General features: G+C 40.8%; 1 protein-coding gene across 1 annotated transcript; it reads right to left on the bottom strand.

Moving 5' to 3' along the window:
• Positions 1 to 6,434: 6,434 nt before the first annotated feature.
• LOC122032370 (probable receptor-like protein kinase At5g24010) lies at positions 6,435 to 9,188 on the bottom strand. Its single transcript, XM_042591657.1, has one exon. It carries the CDS (start codon positions 9,136 to 9,138, stop codon positions 6,700 to 6,702), a length of 2,439 nt encoding a protein of 812 aa, XP_042447591.1. The 5' UTR covers positions 9,139 to 9,188; the 3' UTR covers positions 6,435 to 6,699.
• Between the last annotated feature and the right edge of the window lie 2,978 nt (positions 9,189 to 12,166).

Raw genomic sequence — 12,166 nt, 5'->3', positions numbered from 1 at the left:
TGGTCCACATCTTGCCACCTCACTAAATGACATGGCAACAAGTGTAACTCCTCATTTAATGTGGGTCGGCCACATTAAATGCTATGGAGGCTTGTAACCTCCATGAGGTGGCACACATTGATGATGTGGAGCAATCATATTGGTCCACATCTTGCCAACTCACTAGTGATGTGGCAAAAAGTCAAGTCAAACATGACTTTTTCTCTTCCTATCAAATCAAGTCAAACTTGATCAAATCTCTCTCATGGTTGATCTAATCCAACCATATGATTCAAGCCAACTTAATATAATAAATCTAATTCATTAAATTAAGTTGATTTAATGAGTCATAATCTAAATTAGACTCATTGAATACATTAATCAACTTGAGTCCAACTCAATTAGCCCAATTTGGATTACTCTTAATCCAATATGATTCATCAAATGAATCTAATCCTCTTAGTTCATCATATGAACCAAATCTCCATCTAATTGTCCTTAGTGTGTGACCCTATAGGTTCTTGTAACGTTGGCAATGCCCTAAACCCATTTAGGAGCATAAGTAATGAGCGGTATCTAGCAACATATCATTACTACCCAAGTTACAAGAATGTCGAGATCCGACATCACCTTGTGACTACTAATTGTGACTCCTCACAATATATGACAAGTGTCCTTCTATCCTAGACATCTAGATTGATCAATATGAGGCATAGACCGTGTCATCCTCTAATCAATCTAAATCTTGAACTCCAAGTAGACTCACTCGATCAAATGAGCTCAACATCTAATGTTGACTCATTTGGGCATGGTCATGCACTTCGTGGTCTAACTCTATCAAGAATATTGATGCCGCTCCCGTCATATAGGAGGGATAGATCCCATCTACATCACTCACATCCCTCCGCATAATTCGTTACATACCCAGTAATCGCCTTTATAGTCCACCCAGTTATGGGTGACGTTTGACGAAGCCAAAGTATGTAACTCCTTATGTAGGGAACCATGGTGACTTCAGGTCCAAGGACTAATAGTCATATTAATAGCCACATGAGAAAGTATATGACACTCATATAAAGATCCATGATACTTTCTCATGGCGGGTCATTCAGTATACATTCTCCAATGTATACCCATGTGTCAGCTTGATATCTCTATATCCATGACTTGTGAGATCAAGTCATCGAACTGACTTACATGCTAGTCTTATTGCATTAACATTGTCCCTGAATGTTAATACTCGACTAGGAATGATTTAGAGTAGTGTTCCCTATATCATCTCACTATCGATTCAACTAATCGATTGATATAGGTATGAACCTTCTACTCAAGGACGCTATTATACTTAGTCTATTTGACACTAATACAAATAAGTATAATAACCAAACAAATGTCATTATTAATATACAAGAATATGATATACATGAGTCCATACAATCATCAAATGATTGGCTCTAGGGCTCTAACTAACAGATGCATGACACTAAGCATAGAAATATCCTGATCCTATCTACCTCCATAAAATCATGTACTAAATACGTGGATCAAATAATATGATCTAGGCACACAGGTCAGGTATGGTATCTAACCAGTTCGATATATCATAAAATATGACATGTCACTACCTCTATAACATAAGTAGTAAACAGGGCATGAATGCTAAATAAGTAACAAACAAAATATGCTCGGAAAACAAATAGTGACATGCCGATGCAGATATAAACATATTTAGTACTACTTGTTAAAATTTACTAAATATATCAACAAGACATATCAAAATAGATAGGTCAAGGTACCCGCCTCAAATAGACGATCCAATCCGAAATAGATCCCACGTCGAGATGCCGTCTCGAATCAGAGTCCTATAAATCATAACATACAGATTTAGCTACTTACTTATGAGTTAAATAGCTAAATCAAATCCTCAAACCTAATTAGGATAATCATAATCGAATGCGATTATTGATTAACCACCCAAGCTATAATTAAACTGATTTAACCCTAATGATCACATAATAACATGTTCTAAAACAAATTCCAAATCTTCCTGATTCCAATTCTAGGGGTAAGCAGTAAGGATTAAATTTCTCTACAACTTACCTCAACTTGAACCACTTGACTTACGGCCAGAAATCGCAGTTGCTACCGGGGAATGCCAACTGAAGGTTTATCGCTGCCCACCCTTCCTTCTCCTCCTAATAAACAGTCACAAACTCTCAACAGAACTAATATAGGGTAACCATGTTTAGGTTAAGAATTTGGTTACCTTTCATTTCTTGTTCTCCGATGACTACTCACGACAACCAATGGAACTGTCGAAACTGGTGATCAACAAATCTGTGCAAGCAGCTCACAAATGCCACAACCGGTGAGGCTATGATCTGCCCTCCAACGCAAGGGTTGCGATGGCTCAGGAGAAGACAAGGGCATCAATAATGTCTGCTAAAGGGAAAGAGTGGCACCGACAGTCGATGAGGTGGACAAAAATGCTAGGGATCCTCTGCCGACAAGCTCTCGGGTAACACCATCCACTGCTCTAATTCGGTCCTAAGCCAGAGGAGGAGGTAAAAAGCTCAGTCGACGACAGATCGGGGCTAGGGCATAGCCATAAGAGGAGACCCGTGCGCTTGGCTTCCGACGAGTGATCACGGCCAAGAACAAACAGACGACGGCCGGATCAAGGCTTGGACAGTTGGTGCCGGTGAGAAGAGAGGGTGATTAGGGCAAGGATCGGCTGTGGCTACTGGCGCGATTGGGATCTCTACGACGAGTTGTCACGCCCCTGATGAGTCCCTGTCCGAAGAAATTTCGGCAACATCTCCCCTGTACGGCGGACAATCTAAAACTTTACTACATCACCATATACCTCAGCCACATGCGTCTGGAATAAATAACAATAATAAACAAACCACAACATATAAACATCCACGCAGTTTAATAAGCAATGATAATAAGACTCAAAATCCACCCTACTCAACTAGACTCATAAAACACAAATCCGACGATCAAATCAACTTACCTCTTCTGCCTACTGAGCAGGCATATAGTAAAACAAATCCAATTAAAAACCCATCGACAAGTACAATACATGCAAGCTCCAAGTATCAAAACAAAACAAGTTCAAACATAGTCTAGTACATAAAGCCAAAAGATAAATAAACATCCTCGTGGGCTGCAGGGGACTAGCAACTGGAACTCTCTCATGACAACATCAACCTGAAAATAGTAAATATCCACGGGGTGAGTCAACTCCTCAGCGGGTAACAACTGATATACATAGTAGAGAAATAACATCTAGTACTAATCATACGTATAGTCTCCTGATATAAGAAGGATAAAATGCAACTGTAGTAAATAGGAGAAAACTATACTAACCAGGACCTGGTACAAGGATAAACAGTCCGAGAGGTATAGAAATCCTGTATGCATGTCAGGCATGGCCATCCAACCAAAATGCAGCAAATAAATACAGCAAACATAATCACAAGAAACAAATGCATCAATGCGTATGATGCCAATGATTCGTCCTAGTCACCCCTAACGCCAGTCAACCATCTCACACACAATGGTGAGACCGAGTGGGTAGGGCTGTGACAACCGTGCACTTTGTCGTCACTACTCCTGATGAGTGACCGAGTGGACGGGATGCTGTCGGAGTACACCTATCCTCCTACCCCAAATCCCGGTACACGATGATGGGCAGGAATCTCTGTCGGCTACCACGCTGCGTCACACTACCCATGAGTAGACCAACGAAGCCAAACAAAGTCCCTGCTGCAACACACTCTGCCTGAATCGACCACTAACCCATGAGTGGTGGTGAGTGCAGATCCATGTAACTGGCGATGTGCTTAACAATAATGGAGCAGAATATCGCACAACATGCAATCATGCGAATGGTGCATGGCACTAACCATAGAAATATCCTGAGCTAATCCATATATATATAGAAGGTGCACCTTAGGTCAATGAATCAAATCAAAGGTACACAAATAAGATAAGGTATAAAACCTAGGTCCTGAACATGGTGAAGCATGGTATATCACTACCCCCTATAAGCATGTATAAGCAGGTAAGAAATAAAATGAGATGCAAAACAAGTATCAACCAAGCATGTAACAAGTATCGGGTAGTGACTAACCGAAACAGATAAGAAACATAATTATTGTAATTTGTTAAATTCACTACTATGCATATCAAACGACATAAAGTCAGAAGTACCCGCCTCCAAGCGAAAAGTCTAATCTGTCCAAATACGACGTCGAGATGCTTGTCTCGCGTCAAAACCCTAAGTCACAAATAAATAAATATAATTTATTTAGCTACAATTTACATAAATAGCTAAATAAATTCTTAAGAACTATTTAGGGCAAAATCCTAAATCAACCTCCTCGACCTACCTAAATTAAATCCAAATCATACCTAACTTATCCTCTTAGTATTTAGCTTAACACAAAACCTTATCCAAATTTTCCAATGCCTCAGCACTGCTCAAATTCTGAAGAACTTACTGCTGAGATCCGGAGAAGCTGCTGTGGGAAAAACAGTGACAAGTTCCACAGTTATCAGCCAACAAATTCAGCACAGGATCCAAATCAAAAATCCAAATACCTCTTTTTGCCTTACCTAACTTGATACCCCTTGTTTCCCTCTCTGCCGGCGGTTGGTGGCGAAGGAGGACCCGGTGGTGAGGTCTAGGGCAGAAACGTTTGGCCGGCTAGGAAAAATCTCGGTGGCTGGCAACCGGAGATCGGCAGGGGCTCATCTAGGGCTTGCTTCTTCCGTGCAGAGGGTGACTCCGAGAAAGGGAGACAAGGCTGGCGGTGAGATCAGACCTAGGGCACGAGCAGAGGTGATTAGAAGAGAGGCGGCATAGTGAGGAGCAGCGCTGCTCCGGGCGACATCGGCGGCTAGCTAGGGCACGAGCACAGAGGAGGGGCCAGCGATCGGCTGGCGTCGTTGGGCTGGCTTCGTGAGGGAAGAAGGCTCAGCCGGCGCTCGTGTGGTGTAGTCGGAAAAGAAGGGAGATAGGCACGCGGCTCGGCGAGGTGGCGGAGTAAGGTGGCGCCGTCGGGTGGAGGACGAAGAGGAGAAGAATCGGGAGGAAGAAAAGAAATAGAAGGGAAGGAGAAGAACTGCCGCGTGTGCGGGCGGTTAGGGCAGGGAGATCGCTCGGGTGAGGGCACGGCATCGCAAGAGGAAGGAAAACAGAAAGAAAAGGAAATAAAGAAAAGAAAGAAAAAAAATAAAAGTAAAAAGGAAAAGAAAACTTTTCCTCGTTTAAATGGGGTAACCCAAACAGGCTTTCCCGACCCCTGTTTTTATCCCCATTAACTCATCTATACGAGCTCCGAAAAATTTCCGAAAAATTTTTAAAAATTCTGAAAAATTCTCTTATTCTTATTCGCCATTTTTTCGATATTTTACACGAGTAGGTGACAGGCGGAGGAAAGGAAGGGAACGGGGGGAAGAAGGGAGAGGGTGAGGCTTTCCTTGGCCACTGCTTTTGTACCGGAGGGGGAACGGAACCGACGCAGGGGCGGCGCCGTCGACTGGAAATGGAAGAGGCATTTCAGTGTCGCGGGAGAAAAAGGGGAAGAGGAGAGAAAACGGAGACGGGAAAGGGAAAAGAAATTAAATAGAAAAAGAAAAGGAAAGTAAAGGAAAGGAAAAATCCAACTTTTCCTAGCCTAAACAGATTTTCCCATGACTCATTATTTATCCCCGTTAAATTCATTATACGAGATCCGAAAAATTTTCAAAAAATTCTGAAAAATTTTCTTTATGACTATTTGTCATTTTTCGATATTTTACAGAGTTAGCGTGCGGTCAAACTAGAAAGGTTAATGGAATGCTATACTGGTAGTCACAAACTATACCTCGTCAGTGTATTGATACTTATCATAGTCACAAATTATACGTCACCAATATACTCCTAATTCTTACAGTTTTCTACAAGAAAGATTGACGAGATGCATATCCATCAAGAATTTTTAACAAACCAACGTAACATATATTGATAGTTGCAATCCAATTAGTTGTTTTGAAAATAATACTTGACCATTGATTAATTATGTGTTCCTACTGTTTAAAATATAACTCAAGAATATAAAGCCGGTGGGGAATCACAAATAAAGGCAGTAGGGCAACGCGGTGCTTGGTTCTAGCAATAATGCTGAACAGATAAGCTTACAAGGCGCAAATGCACGTTGCCAGTCTTACTCCTTTGACTTTCTTGTCAACAAGAATGTTCACCGAGTTATCATTCCACACTCCACCAGCTAGAGGCAACAGTGTCCGGTCGATTCGAGCAGTTAGTCTGCGGATCGGAAGCTAAACTTGCCGAGACAGACGAATAGATGGAAGAAAACAACATAGATTCAACAATGGAAGAACATTGAAGGATGCTTCATAAGACAAACAGAGATATACTTCTTGGAAACTAAGACATTTTCTGCTATGAACCATGCAACCTTTTTGAGATGAGAAGAAATCATCAATCTTCAGTTTCGATGCTTGGGTTAATACATTTTGGCAATTAAAACTACTTTGATTTCATTGGGGGCAAGTATTTGCAATAGCAAGTTACACAAATAGGAGCCAGACACAATATCAGTAACGTGAACACTTGACCGAGAAGAAAAACTGCTGTATCACCTGAACTCGTTTTCTTTAGATGTTATCATGCTTGTGCCAACCTGAAGTGAATTTGATGACGAACTATGTCACCGAACTTGTGCCAGCCTGATGTGTATTTAATGACGAACTATCATTGTGTGGTTCTTGGTGCACTGCTCTTTCATGGAGTTGTAAAGCATATTCCAAATTCCAGAGAACATCACCCATTGCTGGCCTATCAATTCCATATTGTGCTAAGCACTTCTCCACAGTCTCGCCGAATTTCTTCAATGACTTCCGATCAGTCTTACCCTTCAACGCGGGATCAATGATTCTCTCAAGTTGCCGTTTCTTTTGCCATGGCATTGCCCACTCAGCTAAATTTATCTGTTCCCATGGAAGGGATTGATCAATGACAGGTCTTGCGCATAAGACTTCAAGAAGCACAACACCGAAAGAGTACACATCAGACTTATCAGTAAGCTGTTGCATTTTGAAGTACTCAGGATCAAGATAGCCAAAGCTTCCCTTAACCCCGGTGCTGACATGAGTCTGATTGCTATGAGTGCCTAACTTTGACAGACCGAAATCTGAAACTTTGGCGGTGTAGTTCTCATCCAGCAAGATATTGGAGGACTTAACGTCGCGGTGAATGATCCCCTGAGCAGAACCAGTGTGCAAGTAATGCAGACCCCTCGCAGAACCAATGCAAATCTCAAGCCTTTGTTTCCAAGACAGAGATGGCTTTCTTGAACCATAAAGATGGTCTCTCAAGGGACCTTTCTCCATGAACTCATACACCAAGATCATCTCCGACTGCTCCTCACAATATCCAATCATTGAAACAAGGTGCCGATGTCGAATCTTTGATAGGACCTCAATCTCTGTCTGAAACTCTCCCAACCCTTGTTGAGACTCACGGGTGCATCTCTTTACAGCGACATCGATTCCATCTCTAAGAACACCTTTGTATACCTTCCCAAATCCTCCTGCCCCAATAAGAGCCTTCTCATCGAAATTTTTCGTAGCCAAAACAATTTCAACAAAAGGCACCCTAAACTGATGATTAGGATTGGTGGATGGGGAGACATTTGCTAATTCTGTCAATCTAGGGTATGAACTCCCAGTCCCAGTACACATGGGAGATGGAGACCAAGTGACAACCTCTTGGAGCCGAGGCATATGATCTGTCACTCTCTTCCGGCGAACTAAAGCTACAGCCAAGGCCACTAATCCACAAACAAAGGTTAAGCTACCAAGAACAGAGCAAATAAGGGTTCCACCATGCATCCTTTTCTTGTTGATCTTCAATATCGAAACGACCCCATTTATCTTCATAATCTCCAGGCCGTTCAATAGAGCATTGATCTTCCATGGAGGGCTACGAGCAGAAGGACCAACGCTAATTGTAATGCCTCCTCTGTTGCTTCTATCCTCAACAACAAAGTCTATGTAGTATGGTGAAGCTAAAGTGTATCTGGATAGTGATGAGAGATCAACATCCTTACAAGCAGAATAGCCATTGACATACACATCAAAGAAAAGCTCATTCAATGCTGTGCTAATTATGTCGCAGAAATGCAATCGAAGGAAGTATCCATGAACCGAGTTGGGCACTGGAAAATTCCAGCTCATGTTGAAATGATTGAAATGCAATGTAGAATTTGATGAGTTACCCGTATTAATCTCCCTAGCAGTTCCATAAACGAACTCAGGGGCGGTCTCTGGCGAGGCCCCCCCTCGTCGATACTTGATTTCGCTGTTAAATGCGACGGCTTTAGCTCGCGACGGCGTCTGGAGGTATTCGTTGTCGGGTTCCCATGTTCGCCAGAGGGTATCGTTCTCCGCGGTAACAAACGGGCCGCCGACATTGATCCGGTAGAGGGTTTCCAGCAGGTAGTCAGAGAGCGGGGAGCCGGAGTAGGAGAAATCGGAAGGGATCGAGGTAAACATGTCGGAGACGAAGCGATCGGGGGCGGAGAAGAGCTCGATGGCGTTGACGAAGGCTAGGGAGGAGGGGGGAGAAGGGGAGAAGGTGAGGCGGAGAGAAGAGGCGTCGGTCTTGAGGAAGAACTCCTTGGGAAGGGGGTGGGAGAGGCCATGCGGCGGGGAGAAGAGGGAGAGGAGGGCGGTGCCATCGGCGGAGACGTTGAAGAGGGCGGCGGAGAGGTTGAGGGAGGAGGAGGGGAAGGGGTGGAAGTAGAGGCGCAGGACGAGGCCAGACCGGGCGTCGGAGGGGTGGAGCGGGAAGAGGTAGGAGGAGGCGCGGGGGAAGGCGCGAGCACTGCGGTAGAGAGGGGGGATGGAAGTGGAGGAAGAATAGGAGAGGGAGGAGGAGGAGGAGGAGGAGAGGGAGGAATCGGGGAGGAAGACACGACCGTCGGGAAGAGCTACGGGGCCGGGGGCTCCGCAGGCGAGGAGGAAGTGGTCAGCGGGGTAGAAACCGGCAATGGAAATGGGAAGGAGGGGGAGTACAAGTAGCAGCCGTATCAGTTGCAGTGAGAGATCGAGGGAGAAGGGAGACGAGAAGGTGTGGCTCATACTTCCTTTGCTTTCCTCTGATCCATCTTCTTTTCCGCATTTTTAAACTTTCAAAATCACTAAAACACTCCTAATTTCTTTAAGCTGAAATTTCATCGTTTTGAGTAAATAAAAATTATTATTAAATTTATTAGAATACATTTTATATTAAAAAAATATTTCTATATTAAAAGTTATGGCACTAGATTTTTGCCACTCACAAATGCCAAAAATGAAATGGAGCCCCTAGATTCAGATAGTTTAAAAAAAAAAAACAAAATATTGAAAACATTAAAATACTTTTCTTATGTTGGGATCCAACTTGACCCAGCAAGGGCCACACGTACGGCTATGAATCCATTTTAGAAAAAAAATAAAAATGAATTATTAAAAAGATTTTTTTATTTATCATTAAAATAAGGCTTTATCTCTATCTCACCTTAACCCATTTTTATTTTAAAATAACCTTATTTTCATTCATATGATATGCTAGTAATTATGGAATTATAGTTACTATAATATAAACATTTCAATTCTATCAACACAAATAATACTATATTGTATCAATTATAATTCATAATATTTATAATATGGGCACTTTATTTTTTTATTAATATTGATCAATATTATATTATACTAATAAGAAATTATAATTACTACAGCATAAAGTCTTAAATTATTTCTAATCGATATATATTATAATAGCTACAAGATCATATCTATTACAACTATAAAATTATAATGATTGTAAAATCATAATTATTATAATTATATAACAATTTAGATTTCATAGTTGCCACACCCACATTAAAAATAAAAAAAATAAAATAGGGCAAAATAAAGTACCATTTTAATAATAGTACATAAAAAAATCTTTTAATTTTTGTCCATTCATTTTGCTCTCTTAGAGTTTTGTGATGGTGGAACAATTGAAAGAAGCACTTATGGAGGGTTTCCATGACTGAGCTAAGGGCATAAAGAAGCACCATGAACCAATGATGCCTTGTAGGTTGCTTAAATCTAGCTTTTAGCTCTTTGACCTCCATTGTCATCCTCAATCTACTATTTTATATCTTGATAATCTTTGATATTGTGTTCGAAGTCTTGCTAATATTATTCATACTTAATTTTGTTGTTTATATGCACAATTAATTTGATGAGATGAAACTTGGCGCAAGACATTATTGATCTCTTAGAAGATAATTAAACAAACGATAGGGTACATTTAGTATGTGACATTGAGAAATCTTTCAATTTTTTCTTCATCATCCTAAGCATCCTTACCATTATCTCCTATGCACCCTATGCATCTCACTATATATATATATATATCTCATAGGGTTTGAGAGTGAGATACATAGGGTGTGTAGGAGATAATGGTAAGGATACTTAGGATAGATCGTAGATAGATTAAGATATCGTACACTATTTTTCTCTCTCTAATAGCTGAGAAGGTGAGGGTTTTTTATAAGAGAAAGAAGTGTTTCTTGGATAGGAAGGAAAGAGGTTTCTTGGGAAAAAAGTAAAGGTGTGATTGTGGCTTTCTAGCTGTGAAGACCCGATTTTGGACATGATGATGGACATTAGTGGAGATACCTTTGAAGGTTAAGTTAGGTTCGACTCCTAGAAATCTTAATACCATAAAAATTGAACCCAAGTTTATGATTACTTTGTGTCATGTGTAGGTTTAGATCTTAGAGATTTCGGATGTTGGATCTAGTTACTCATATGTTTCTTCTATGCTCTTCATCATGAGAATTTAATGAGTCACATATTAATTTTATGTGTTTTAAATTTTTATTCTAGTTATATCTATGTTTTTCTTACTTTCTAACAAGATGACATAGTGAGTCATATGTTAAAATGTTATGCCTATGTTTCTTTTGGTTTTATCATGATAACATAATAAGTCATGTGTTAATCCTTTTATGTAACTTGGACTTGTTCTAGCTATGTCTATGTTTCATGTGCTAAGCTATAATGGTATGGTGACCTTTCACCTAGCCTTTTTAATGGATGACTTTTCATCTAGTCATGACCTTTCACCTAGCATTTTTAATAAATGACCCTCCATCTACTTGTAACTTTCATCTAGCCATGACCTTCCACGTAGCCTTTTAATGAATGACCCTCCATTTACTTGTAACTTTCATCTAGCCATGACCTTTTCACCTAGTCTTTTTAATGAATGACCCTCCATCTACTTGTAACTTCCATCTTGCCATGACCTTTCACCTAGCTATTTTAATGAATGACCCTCCACCTAGCCATCTCTTCATATGCCTTGGCCACCCCTTCAAACCTATAAATAGCCAATGCATTGTCTTCTAAATGGACACTTAAACCTTTGTGCAAGTTTCTACGCAAGTTCCAAGCCCAAGTCCCGATTAACAAGTGCAAGTTCAAGTTCCGTAAAGTTTCTGTCCAAACCCGAAGAAGTTTCTGACCAAGTAAGTGGGCTTTTCGTTTCGAGTATAGTTGCAGAATATGTTTCATCATTTTATATTGCAAATTCATTTCTTTTTATTCCAAGATGCACTGTTATGACTCAAGTTAGATATAGTAAAGGGAATTTCCAAAGTATGATAAGATATAACAAGTTATGACCCTGTGTGGTGGGTAATAATAATGGATATATGGCCCTAATGCGGTGGGTAATAATAACCTATATATGGCCTCACCCCTTAGAGGAATTACATATAGGGGACTGATCAATAAAGGGATTTTCCAAAAATATGATAAGATATGACAAGTTATGGCCCTGATGCGGTGGGTAATAATAACTGATATATGATCTCACCCCTTAAAGGAATTACATATAGGGGGTTGATCAGTAATACCATGGAAAACAAGATGATTAACAGTGCTATGTTTTCGATTAAGATATGTGTAACGACCCGACCCATTTGGCGACCCTTGGGTCGTCGACCGTCGGTCGTGCCGTTACTCACTAGGACTTTCCACCCCGTGGTTTTGCCTCAGGACTCTAAACCTCAGGCTATTAGAGTTTATGAATCCTGGTAACCAAGTGAGATCATCTCACTTGGTT

This window comes from Zingiber officinale, chromosome 11A (assembly GCF_018446385.1).
Source record: "Zingiber officinale cultivar Zhangliang chromosome 11A, Zo_v1.1, whole genome shotgun sequence".
Lineage (NCBI taxonomy): Eukaryota > Viridiplantae > Streptophyta > Magnoliopsida > Zingiberales > Zingiberaceae > Zingiber > Zingiber officinale.
Note: the sequence above shows the minus strand (reverse complement) of the source record. Positions and strands in the feature narration are given on the sequence as shown.

Excerpts from the sequence above, each read along its gene's own strand:
- LOC122032370 (XM_042591657.1), bottom strand. The coding sequence starts at position 9,138 with ATGAGCCACACCTTCTCGTCTCCCTTCTCCCTCGATCTCTCACTGCAA.